Genomic DNA, 13,737 nt, shown 5'->3' on the forward strand with positions numbered 1-13,737 from the left:
GCCTATTCATGTCTCTTGCCCATTTTTCAATTGGGGAATGGCTTGATTTTTTATACAATTGATTTAATTCCTTGAATATTTGAGTAATTAGACCCCTGTCAGAGTTTTTTGTTATAAAGATTGTTTCCCTTCTGATTTTGGCTACATTGTTTTTGTTTGTACAAAAACTTTTTAGCTTAATATAATCAAAACCATTTAATTTACATTTTGTAATTTTCTCTAATTCTTGCTTGGTTTTAAAATCTTTCCTTTCCCAGAGATCTGACAGGTATACTATTTTGTGTTCACTTAACTTATTTATAGTTTCCCTCTTTATATTCAGGTCATTCACCCATTTTGAATTTATCTTGGTGTAGGGTGTGAGATGTTGATCTAAACCTAATCTCTCCCATATTGTTTTCTAAATTTCCCAGCAGTTTTTGTCAAATAGTGGATTCATGTCCCAAAAGTTGGGCTCTTTGGGTTTATCATACACTGTCTTGCTGACGTCATTAACCCCAAGTCTATTCCACTGATCCTCCCTTCTATCTCTTAGCCAGTACCATATTGTTTTGATGACTGCTGCTTTATAGTATAGTTTAATATCTGGTACTGCTAGGCCCCCTTCCTTCACATTTTTTTCCATTATTTCCCTTGATATTCTTGATCTTTTGTTATTCCAAATGAACTTTGTTATAGTTTTTCCTAATTCAGTAAAGAAGTTTTTTGGTAATTTGATAGGTATGGCACTAAATAGGTAAATTAATTTGGGTAGAATGTTCATTTTTATTATGTTAGCTTGCCCTACCCATGTACAAATAATGGCTTTCCAATTGTTGAGATCTAGTTTCATTTGTTTGGAAAGTGTTTTGTAGTTGTTATCATATAATAGCTGTGTTTGTTTTGGTAGATAGATTCCTAAGTATTTTATATTGTCTAGGGTAATTTTAAATGGTGTTTCTCTTTCTACCTCTTGCTGCTCTAATGTGTTGGAGATATATAGAAATGATGATGATTTATGTGCATTTATTTTGTATCCTGCCACTTTGCTAAAGTTGTTGATTATTTCTACCAGCTTCTTAGTTGATTCTCTAGGGTTTTTTAAGTAGACCATCATATCATCTGCAAAGAGTGATAGCTTAGTCTCCTCATTGCCTATTTTGATACTTCCAATTTCTTTTTCTTCTCTAATTGCTACTGCTAGTGTTTCTAGTACTATGTTGAACAGTAGAGGTGATAATGGGCACCCTTGTTTCACTCCTGATCTTATTGGGAAGGCTTCTAATTTATCCCCAATGCATATGATGCTTGTTGATGGTTTTAGGTATATACTGTTTATTATTTTTAGGAAGGGTCCTTCTATTCCTATATTTTTCAGTAATTTCAATAGAAATGGATGCTGTATTTTGTCAAAGGCTTTTTCAGCATCTATTGAGATAATCATGTGATTTTTGTTTGTTAGACTGCTGATATGGTCAATTATGTGGATGGTTTTCCTAATGTTGAACCATCCTTGCATTCCTGGTATAAATCCCACCTGATCATGGTGGATGGTCTTCTTAATTACTTGCTGGAGTCTCTCTGCTAATATTCTATTTAAGATGTTTGCATCTATGTTCCTTAGGGAGATTGATCTATAGTTTTCTTTCTCTGTTTTTGGTCTACCTGGCTTTGGAATCAGTACAATATTTGTGTCATAAAATGAATTTGGTAGGACTCCTTCTTTGCTTATCATATCAAATAATTTGTATAGTATTGGGATTAGTTGCTCTTTGAATGTCTGATAGAATTCACTTGTGAATCCATCAGGTCCTGATGATTTTTTCTTAGGGAGTTCTTTCATGGCTTGTTCAATTTCTATTTCTGATATGGGATTATTTAGGTATTCTATTTCTTCTGATGTTAATCTAGGCAATTTATATTTTTGTAGATATTCATCCATATCTCCTAAATTGTTATATTTGTTGCCATATAATTGGGCAAAATAGTTTTTAATGATTGCCTTAATTTCCCCTTCATTAGAGGTGAGGTCTCCCTTTTCATCTTTGATGCTGTCAATTTGGTTTTCTTCTTTCCTTTTTCTTATTAGATTGACCAGTACTTTGTCTATTTTATCTGTTTTTTCAAAATACCAGCTTCTAGTCTTATTTATTAATTCAATAGTTCTTTTACTTTCAATTTTATTAATTTCTCCCTTAATTTTTAGTATTTCTCATTTAGTTTTCCTCTGAGGGTTTTTAATTTGTTCGCTTTCTAATTTTTTGAGTTGCATATCCATTTTATTAATCTCTGCCCTCCTTAATTTGTTAATATATGCATTCAAGGATATAAATTTCCCCCTGAGCACTGCCTTGGCTGCATCCCACAGAGTTTGGTAGGATATCTCATCATTGTCATTCTCTTCAATGAAATTGTTGATTGTTTCTATCATTTCTTCTTTGACAAATTGGTTTTGGAGAATCATATTGTTTAATTTCCAATTGGTTTTTTATTTGCCTGTCCAGGTGCCGTTTACTAATTATTATTTTTATTGCATTATGATCTGAGAAGGTTACATTTATTATATGTGCTCTTTTGCATTTGTTTGCAATGATTCTATGTCCTATTACATGGTCAGTCTTTGTGAATGTACCATGTGCAGCTGAAAAGAAGGTGTATTCCTTTTTGTCCCTATTTATTTTTCTCCACATATCAACTAAATCTAATTTTTCTAGGACTTCATTCACCTCTCTTACTTCTTTCTTATTTATTTTTTGGTTTGATTTATCTAGATCTGAAAGAGGAATATTTAGATCTCCTACTATTATGGTTTTACTATCTATTTCCTTCTTGAGCTCTGCCAGTTTCTCCTTTATGAATTTGGATGCTATACCACTTGGTGCATATATATTGAGCAGTGTTATTTCCTCATTGTTTATACTGCCTTTAATCAGGATGTAATGACCTTCCCTGTCTTTTTTAATCACATCTATTTTTACTTTGGCTTTTTCAGAGATCATAATAGCCACTCCTGCCTTCTTTTTTTCATTTGACCCCCAAAAGATTTTACTCAAGCCCTTAACCTTAAACTTGTGTGTGTCTACCCACCTCATATGTGTTTCTTGTAGACAACATATGGTAGGATTTTTGTTTCTGATCCACTCTGTTATTTGCTTTCATTTTATGAGCGAGTTCATCCCATTCACATTCAGAGTTACAATTATCAGTTGTGCATTCACTGACATTTTTGTATCCTCCTCTAGACCCACCCCTTCTTCTTACACTATTTTCTTTTAAACCAATGGTTTGCTTTGAGCTAGTGTCCCTTGATTGACTTCCCTTTCTGCCCCCTCCCTTGTTATTCCCTCTTTTTATTTTTAAAGGCCTAATAAATACCCTCCCCCTTCTTCCCTCCCTTTTTTGATCTCCCCACTCCCCTGTTCCCTTTGGTTTGTCCCTTCTGACTTTCTCAGTAGGGTTAGATAGAGTTTTTTTATCTGAATGGATAATAAAGCTACGTTTCCCTCTCCGGGTTGATTACACTGAGAGTAAGGTTTGATTATTCCCTCTTAATGCTCTCTTCCTCTCCTTCTGATAATAGTATTTATCTCCTCCCCTTCCCATGTCCTCTTTGTGTGTAATAGAATATTCTATTTTTCTTATTTACTCAGATTTTTCTTGGTGTTCCCTATTATTCCCCCCCTCTTTCCCACCCTCTATGTCATCTTAGACCATTTAGTATCCTATCCTCTCCCTATGAATTATTCTTCTGGTTGCTATAATAGTGAATATTATACTAGTGAATAGAGTACACTACAGAGAATTATACATAGCATTTCTCCACCTAGTAATACAGATAATTAGATCTTATTTAAGCCCTTAAAGAGTCAAATTTAAAGAATTGTAAGTTTTCTTTCTTTTCCCTCTGTTTCTTATTTATCTTTTCATGTTTCTCTTGGTTTTTGTGGTTGGGTATCAAACTTTCCATTTAGTCCTGGTCTCTTTTGTGCAAAAACTTGGAATTCTTCAATTTTGTTGAATGCCCATACTTTCTCCTGGAAGTATATAGTCAGTTTCGTTGGGTAGTTGATCTGTGGCTGAAGACCCATCTCTCTTGCCTTTCTGAATATCGTGTTCTAAGCCTTGCGGTCTTTTAGCATGGAGGCTGCCAGATCCTGTGTGATCCTGATTGGTGCTCCTTGATATTTGAATTGTCTCTTTCTGGCTTCTTGTAAGATTTTTTCTTTTACTTGAAAGCTCATAAATTTTGCTATTATATTCCTTGGTGTTGACTTTTCTATGTCCAGTTTAGAGGGTGATCTATGGATCCTTTCAATGTCTATATTGCCCTCTTGTTGTAGAACTTCAGGGCAATTTTGCTGAATAATTTCTTTAAGTATAGAGTCCAAGTTTCTATTAATTTCTGCCTTTTCTGGAAGACCAATAATTCTCAAATTGTCTCTTCTAGACCGTTTTTTTTTGGTCTGTCACTCTCTCATTGAGATATTTCATGTTTCCTTCTATTTTATCAGTCTTTTGACTTTGTTTTATTTGTTCTTGTTGTCTTGAGAGATCATTGGATTCTAATTGTTCAATTCTAGCCTTTAGGGACTGGTTTTCCTTTTCAATCTGGTCATTTCTGGAGTTCAATTTGCTTATCATTTCATTTGATTTCTGAGCCTCACTTTCCAATTGCAAAATTCTGCCTTTTAAACTGTTATTTTCTTGCCAGATCTCTTCCATCTTCTTCAAAATCTCAGTTTTGAACTCTTCCATAGCTTTTGACCAGTTTTCCTTGTTTTGGGAAGATTTGGATATTTGTTTGTCCTCCTCTGTTGTCTGGATTTTCTCTGTGTAAAAGTTTCGAGTGTTCCAGAGTTTTTCTTGATAATCTTTTTCTTCTTCTGGAGTTCTCGCCTTGCCATCGTTAGCCCCGCCCCCTTTCAGCTTTGTCTTCACACTCAGGGTCTGCCTGCGCTTTCTAAGCTCCGGGGTGCTCCGGTCTCCTTGTCCTCGGGGGTCAGGCCTCCTGGTAGACCCCGGTCTGCCCCTCTGCCTGAGGCTCCTTCAGCAGTCTTTGGGGCTGCTTCCATAGCCTTGCTCCTGTCTGTACCAGGTCCCCACTGGAGGTCCAAGCCTGGGCTGGAGATCTTTATTCAAGCCTAGGGCACTGCCTTTGCTGGCACAGACACTCTTAGGGCACTTCCTTCACCCATGCAGAAGCTAGGGAAAGTCTGTGGGCTGGAGATCTTTATTCGCACCTGAGGCAATGCCTTCAGGCGCTGGGGAAAGTCCCTGTGTTAGAGATCTTTGTCCCGGCCCTAGGCTGTGCCTTCACCCACGTGGATGCTCGGGGGAAAGTCCGTGGGAGCCACCCAGCCACTTGGGTTCCCTCCTCTTGCAGCACACAGGTACAAGCCCTGGGGCTGATAGTGATTTACTGGTTGCCCCAATCCTGTTTTCACTCTTGTGCGTTGGCCTTGGCATTGTGCGAGGTGTGTGGTGTGGGGGGTGGGGGGAGGGGCTTCTTCCTCTCGCGTTTTAGTGAGAGCTGTTTCACCCCTTTATTGCGTGGAAATGCCCCAATTCTGGGTACCTTCAACGCTGCGCCCTGTTGTGGGGTTCCATCGTTCGTCTGGATTCATTTTTATGTCCCCTTGAGGAGTCCTGTATGCTTCGGTTAGGAGAGATCGAGCGGCTGCTCCTTACTCTGCCGCCATCTTAACCGGAAGTCCAAAAATGTATATATTCTTGATTGTCAAGTATTTAAAATCATTTAGGGAAGTATGCTTTATTTAATTTCTGTGTGATGATCTACATTGGTGTAGATCCACTGATTTAGTTTATAACCCTTTCTCTTGACTTCTCTTGACTATGATCTCCCCTAAATCATTTTGTCTGACCAGTAAAATGTCAACTCTCCTGGATGCCAGTGCAGTACATGAATTGTTCATTTATCCCTTACTCTTGATAAATAACTATACCCACCTCCTAGACTAGTCATATATTGATTATATTCCACGTAGTCTATTCACATCCACCATGTGCCTCTCCTTTGTTTTTTGGATAATTGCCATGGTGGCAAAACAACCCATTTTATTGCCATTTAGAATACAAGTCAATAAAAGGCTTTATTTCATACATTGTCACAAATCATTGCAAGGAGGAATAACAGTTGACACACAGAAAAGTATAAGTAATTTCCCACAAGTAATTGTATACAGAAAACACATTCATGCCAGTTGCCTTAGAAACGAATTTTTCACATTTCTGAGGAGGAAAGAGAGACAGAAGATCACATATAAATTAATCTATAAAGTTCATTCATGCATATATATTCATTATAATATAATTTTAAACATATTATTCTTTCTTCATTTATTTACAAACATTTTTTGGAAGAAGTTGTAGGCTTCACCAGAGCACTAAAAATAATGCAAAACAAAGATTAAGGTCCAAAGTCAAAGCAGCAGCATGCACTTTAATGTGTGTGTAGAAAATAAATATGAGGCTAGTAGGGGAAAGGGGTACTACATTCTTATTAGAGTGTCCCATGAAATAATTATTATTTCCTTTAAATGCACAATAAATCAACTCTACAAACTCCTCATTTGTCTTCATGCTATCTGCATCTGACTGAAACTTTCTTTTTTTTTTTTTAAATTTCATTTATAGCAAGAATTTAAAGTTTAATATGATTCTATTCCTCCTGTAATATGGACACTGATTGCTAGACAAGTAGCTCACAAGTAGAGTTTAAACCCTAGTTTAATATTCATAAATGGTTAAAAACATTGTGATTTCCTAGCATCCTCTGCCCTTTTCTATCATCATAAAAGCATCATTTAGGAAACTAAACAGGACTCGGAGCCATTTTGTATTTTTTTTGTTTTTCTTGGAATGTGGCTATCATTATTATCACCTATTGGCGAGTCTTCTTAGTGATGAACATTTAGTTATCACTGATCTTTAGAAAGCAAACAGTCTTGTTAACCTCATACTCAAAAGCCCTTCCACAATGACAGGACCCACCAGAGTCTGAGCCTCATTATTGTATCTAGAGCCCACTCTAGCCAAGAACAGTCACAGAATTCTTTATATTGGGGCAAAAGTAATTGGGGATGGATAGCAGCAATGCAAAGGAATTGCACTAGGAGCCAAATTGTGAAGGGAGTGGGAGAAGAGGCACAAAGAATGGTGCATCATAGGCATAATTATGACATAAGAGGAAGTAATCTGTCCCCCAGAAGAGGGCTGCCATGGTATCAGGACAGTGAATGAGAAGAGGGGTTTGTCCCACCTTGCCAAGCCAATAGAAGAATGATAATCTTCAGGGCAGTCTACCACCTCACTGGGGAGTTAGGAAAAAATATTTAGGAATTTTCTTTCCTTGTAGAAACTTTGAAAATGATAACTGATTTTTAAATGTTATCTATTTCTTTGAAGTATTATGGCTTTTGAAGAAATGATTGAGCCATTCAGGCTTCATGAAGATGATAAAGAACAAGATATTACAGATAAAATGAAAGAAGATGAACCTTGGAGAATCACTGATAATGAGCTTGAACTTTATAAAACAAAGGTATTCTTTCTCTTCTTTTATGTTGTCCTACCATATGTGTCAAAATGTATATTTTTAAAAATAAACTTCCACAGACAGGTTTCTAAAGATTTTTTCTATCTTACAGCATCTTATTTTATTTTTGTTTATTGTTTATTATATTTGTTTATTAGCTGTTATATATTTAACTTTCTTTTGCCATTTCTAGACTTACTAATCATGATAGATGCTAATTTTCTAAACTGGCACTGTCTTTTCCCTTCTTTTTAGACATACCGCCAAATCAGATTAAACGAGTTATTAAAGGAGCACTCAAGTACAGCTAATATAATTGTCATGTAAGTTAAGTGTGCAATATACCATTGTTTCATATACTTTTTCTGCTAAAATGTCAATTTTAGATGGAAAGAGAGAATATTTTCATGTATTTGTTTAAATATTTTTTAATTGTTATCTAATACACATTTTAAGTTAATTTTTAAAAAACTACATAAACTGACATTCAAAGTGGTGAAAAATAGCTATCAGCTGCTTAATTTACAAAAACCTTTTTACATCAAATATGATATTGAAATAATTTAGCATTCTCTTTCTCTTTAAATATAAGCACCCTTTAAATTCAGTACCATTTGGCCAAATTCCTTACTATATTTTTCTTACTTTGTGGAACCTTTTGAACATTTTGTTGTTTATTAGAAATGTCCTTCATTGTGTGAACAAGTAAAGTCAAATATCCCTTATCTCTGATGCCTCCAAGTTTTTCTGGATGAATGAGGCCAGCTATGTGCAGAGTAGTTAGAGTGCAAGGCCTAGAGGGAGTCAGGAAGACTCATATTATGGCTTCACATACTTACCTATTCAAGTCAGTTTAACTTTGGACTTGATTTCCTCATCTGTAAAATGAGCTAGAGAAGGAAATGGCAAATGTAGTTCTAAAGAGTCAGATACTATTGAAATGACTGAACAACAATGAGACGACCTAATAATACAGCCAACAAATCTTTTGCTTATTTGCTCTTTTTCCTCTCTCCTCCTAAAAATTAGGAGGCCTAACTCAGATCTAGTGATTTGTCACTGGTTTTCATTTACCAAGAACAAATTTGGGTCATCTGTTTTTTTCTTTGCTTGCATTTCTACTTCTAATCCATTTTGGAACTTTTCTTTTTCAACTAGACAAAGGAAAAGTTAAATGTAAAAAGAAAAAAGTTAAACATTAATGAATTGAACACCACAAGATGATTGTGGTATTCACAAAAAAACTTGTTCAAATGTTTTAAACAACTATTGTTAGTAGTCAGTAAAAGACTTACTCATTAGGAAATAGTTTTAGAGTTCTAGAACTGAAAGAGACCTAAGAGGCTATCAGGTCAGCTCACACATTTTACAGATAAGGCAGTTGAGGCCCAAAGTGACTGAAGAAGAAAATGAAGTAAGATTAGTTATCTCTGAATTTTCATGAATGCTGCCTCTGTTCCTCCTTAATTTTAGTAGATGAGTATAAGCTCTATGTGTTTCTCTACCTGTTTGAAATAGAAATATCCTTTCTTTTTAATGATTCCTCTCAGAGAGGAAACATGCATTGAGAAGTTTATATACACCAGTGTTAAAATGTGTTCAAATTTGTGCAAAAATTGATTTACTATCATTATGAAAAAGAATTGTTATTATCTTTCTTTGGCCCAACTTGAAAACAATTAGGATGGTTATTTTTGATGAAGTAGTTGGTAAGTTTTTCCTGAATGTGTACTTTTGGCTAAATATTTTTTTGTTTTGCTTATGATTATGGTACTTATAAATTAAAAAGTAGTTTAACACAGAATTTTTTTTAATTATATACTGTTGTTATTTTTCTTACTATTAGGAGTCTCCCAGTTGCACGAAAAGGTGGTGTGTCTAGTGCCCTCTACATGGCATGGTTAGAAGTTTTATCTAGAGACTTGCCACCAGTCCTTCTTGTCCGTGGGAATCATCAGAGTGTCCTTACTTTCTATTCCTAAAAGCCACATCATGGACAGTCCTAGGGAAATGGCACTTCATTCCCTAGTAAAGTGACTTGAAATCTTCTGTGAGACACTAACATCACAGTGGCAAAACAGTGACTTTTCTTCCACAGTTTCATTGATTTGTAAGCACATAGAGAAGTTGCTCCATTTGCATGGTTGTGGAGACTTCGGTTTTATTCCTTATTGTTGGACTTAAGATTTTTCTTTGCTATTTGAATAGCAATAAAAGCGTGTTTTTATTTTCGATTGGTGAAAAAAATATAGATTTATAAAAGCCTTTTAGCCTTGAGGTGCCTTCTGAGATTAACCAAATTTCATCCATATATACCCTCTTTTATAAATTTATATAGAATATCAAACTCTGCCTTTTAAATAAGACTGTAGCTCAAATGTAAATTGGTTTCTAGTCTCTTCCACCTTAAAATGAATGCTGCTTTTCTGTCTTCCATTGAGCAATTAATTAGTTTTTAGTACTGAATATTTTTCTTACTACATTTTTTTTATGATCTCTGTTAGATATTAATGGGTTAAGAAGTAGGGCAGGTCTTGTCATTTGAGATGAAACACAAGAATCAGAATGTCCAAAAGTTAAATCCATTTCAGTATGCATATATAAATGTAAACCTTATAAAAAGGGTTGTTCTACCTTTTATGAAGCTTTATACTATTGTTATAATTTCCAGTTTCCTTAAGAAATATCAAAAGATCTATTCTCAGTAGTTTTATATGACATATTGAAAACCATATTCCATTCTACAGCCTAAAAGTACACATAACTTTAAATTATTAAAGGGGACCTGTTCATGTTTGTCTTTCAAATCTGAGTGATTTTTAGGTAAGAATTTAGGTTTCCTTTAGGAAATATGGATTATGATGCCATCTTTCAGAGTATTTCAGTAAATGCTATTTGGCATTCTACCTTCCTTTTAAAATCATACAATTTCTTTAGTTTATCTTCAAATGGTTAAATGGACCACTGGTTACTTAGTGAAATGTTTTTAGGCTAATTCATTTGTCAAATTCATTTAGTCTTAATATACTCAGGTTTGAACATTTAAATTTAGTCCATTCTTAATATTTAAAGTCCATATTAAAAACTGCCAGGTTATGCTTTTTTTGAACATTTGTTTTGACATCATAGTCTACAAATATACTAGTGATAATGCATAAGTATTATCACCAAAAGCTTTCTATACAAATTATTAATGTGAAATTTTTCATTCTTTTATATTCAAGAAAAGATTGCCTAAGAACATTTCAAGAGTTTTAAACAGTTACATACACACAGCGCACACACACACACACACACACACACACACACACACACGTATATCATATATATGGTATATATTTTATATGTATGCATTATATATTTTATATACACAACACGCTACATGTTACAAGGCCATATTGCTGTTGTTCAGCAGTGTTCAGTGATCAAAATTCATTAACAATTTTGTTAAACATAAGATCAAATTAAATTATCATACAGTTTTCTTAATGAACAAAATTTAAGTCATTTGTGAGATACATTGTAACTACAAATGATTTTAATTTGCAGTAGTAAAATGTTCTATAATTCATTCATATTGCTATTCAGTCCAGTTATTTATAAGTTTAAAAATAGGCTTTATATTTTGCTGCTGGTTTCTCCAGATCTTTATTGAATGATTTCTCCTTTCAAAACTGCAGTTTTGTTTTATTTTGTTTTTACTGCATGATAGTTTCAGAATGGACCTGGTAATTTTTTAATACAAAATATTAGTAAAATTGCAATATTTTATTTTCCAAATTTGTTTTCCTAGCTCATAACTTACAACATTATTGCATGGGATTTGCAGTAAATGTGGGGGGGAGAATAGTAGGAATGTAAAATTATTCAATAAGCATGGAATTGTTACCATGTTTTAATTTTTTTTCCTTTAAACAGATGGGGACAGTAGGGCATGGACTTAGAGCTGCTATCTTGAAACATGCACAGGTACACTTATTTTAAAAGTTTTGCCCAGAGTCAGGAAACCATCATTTACAATCTGTACCATACCAAATGAAGTGTATGTATTCATACATGTGTAAAAAATATATTTAAATATGCATACTAGGGTCAGGGAGGGAAATTATAGTCAATGAAATAATGTAAGATGCTTTTCACTTATGGAATCTTTACTTTTAACATTAGATACCAGGTCAAAAAGGTTCAAAGTTATTGTAGCTCTCCAATAAATTTCAGCAGTTAATTCTTAGATACTTAGCTAGTGATGAAGTTATTCTATTTTGTTTATACTGAATTTTGATTGTTTTGATGCCAAATTTTTTAGTTCTAATCATTGGTGATGACTTGAAATAAGCAATTGTGCATTGGCATTTGGCAGTTCATTATTTCTGTAGACAAAAATTTATGGATGTTTAGCTAAAATAACTGTTGACAAATAACAGTAGCTGATAAAATTATTTATTTGTTACATTTCATATTTTTATTTTAGGTTTCCTTTTACATAAATTCTTCTGTTTTCATGACATTACATATTTAAAGAAAATGAGGTAATAACTTAAATAATTGTACTTTGGTGGATAATTATCAGCTAAGTTTGAAATTATAATATTTTGATAAACCTGTAACTATCACATGAATGCTTTTCTAATGTTTTAACACTAAATATTGCAGTTTACACTCTATGTAAAGATTACTGCAATAAAGGAAGTGAATCCAATAAAATCATTTGTCTACTATTATTTATTTCTCTACTCTTATGCTTTGTAAATATCTAAAAATGATAGAAGCTTCATTTTGATAGATTATTTCATTGGTGATGATTTCTAATAGCATAATTTTTCACCATAATTTTTTATTTGTTTTTAAATCTCCAGTTCTCAGTATCTTATTAGATTGAAGCAACACAGTTCTGAATTATTTTGGCACTTCTATGCCAAAGTGGATTAGAGAATAATTATAATTCATGCAAGTAGGTTGGATTCCAGAAATTCAAGGTTGGTTCAACATGGAAAATTATAAAGAAAAATCATATTAACCAATAACCATGAGAAGTAGTGGTGTGGGATAGTAGATATATATATAGTTGAAAACTCCCAAACATGCTATTAGAGGGAGAAGAAACAAGTGTCTTCTCTGATCACAGAAAAAGATTAAAACAATAGAGGGTATGTGGGTAGCTTTGTTCTATTTTAAGTCTTAGACAAAAATGGGAGAGAAATCACTTGTATAATAGAGGCGCATAAGATGAAAGTGAAGGAAACAATAGGGAGAAAAGGCATCCCATAAACCTTTCATCTGAATCATCCAAAAAGGAACTACTACACAATTACACACACATACATCTCAGTATGGAAACACATTAAATGTAGTCAATGAGGGACATCTGGGTGGCGCAGTGGATTGAGAGCCAGGCCTAGAGATGGGAGGTCCTAGGTTCAAATCTGGCCTCAGACACTTCCCAGCTATGTGACCCTGGGCAAGTCACTTAATTGTCTAGCACTTACCACTCTTCTGCCTTGGAGCCAATACACAATATTGACTCCAAGACAGAAGGTAAGGGTTTAAAAAAAAATGTAGTCAATGAACATTAAATGCCTACCAGCCCTTATGGAGCTCATAGCCTAATAGGAGAGACAAATTGCAAATAACTACATACATACAATAAACATGATATATGCAAGATAAATTTGGAATAACAGAAGGAAGGCACTAGAATTCGGAGGGAAAGGTTTTCTGTCAAAAATGTGACTTCAGGAAAGCCAGGAAGTGGAAATGAGTAAGGAGAGCATTCCAAGCAAGAGCAGCCAATTGAAAATGAAGGTTGAGAGACAAAATCTTGTGGAAAGAATTAAAAGTCTCTGCATCACAGAGTACATGGGGGTAAAATTTCAGAAGACTAAAAGGTAGGAAGGCTTTTGAATTTCAATTCAAATGAAATGAGGGGTTTTATACCCACTAAATAGAGTTCCCTTAGTGTGGATTTAAGTTTTGATCAGTGACGACCCAAACAGTGGTTCTGGCTTAGTTTGTAGGCCGAGGGGTCAGCCACACAAGTCCTCTGTAAATTTAACGCAAAATCTGACTGCAATTTAATATTATTTAAATAAACGATATTTACTTCATAAAAAGCAGGATGAATAGAGGACCCTGGGTAAAAGGAGTTTCCTAAGCTACCAGGTTCTAGCTTCTCCCACTCAGGTACTGGTCTGCAGGGACCTGCT

The 13,737-nt window shown here is 34.3% G+C and overlaps 1 protein-coding gene across 1 annotated transcript in view; it reads left to right on the forward strand.

Annotated features, from left to right (window-relative positions):
• SLC12A2 (solute carrier family 12 member 2) overlaps positions 1-9,950 on the forward strand; it is a 151,885-nt gene extending 141,935 nt beyond the window's left edge. The window contains exons 25-27 of the mRNA XM_044680018.1: positions 7,405-7,540; positions 7,790-7,857; positions 9,381-9,950. Coding sequence (XP_044535953.1) covers positions 7,405-7,540; positions 7,790-7,857; positions 9,381-9,516 — 340 coding nt within the window. The 3' untranslated portion in view covers positions 9,517-9,950. The remainder of the gene's footprint in view (positions 1-7,404; positions 7,541-7,789; positions 7,858-9,380) is intronic.
• The last annotated feature ends 3,787 nt before the right edge of the window (positions 9,951-13,737 follow it).

The sequence above is a fragment of the Gracilinanus agilis genome, chromosome 1 (assembly GCF_016433145.1).
Source record: "Gracilinanus agilis isolate LMUSP501 chromosome 1, AgileGrace, whole genome shotgun sequence".
In the NCBI taxonomy this organism is placed as follows: domain Eukaryota; kingdom Metazoa; phylum Chordata; class Mammalia; order Didelphimorphia; family Didelphidae; genus Gracilinanus; species Gracilinanus agilis.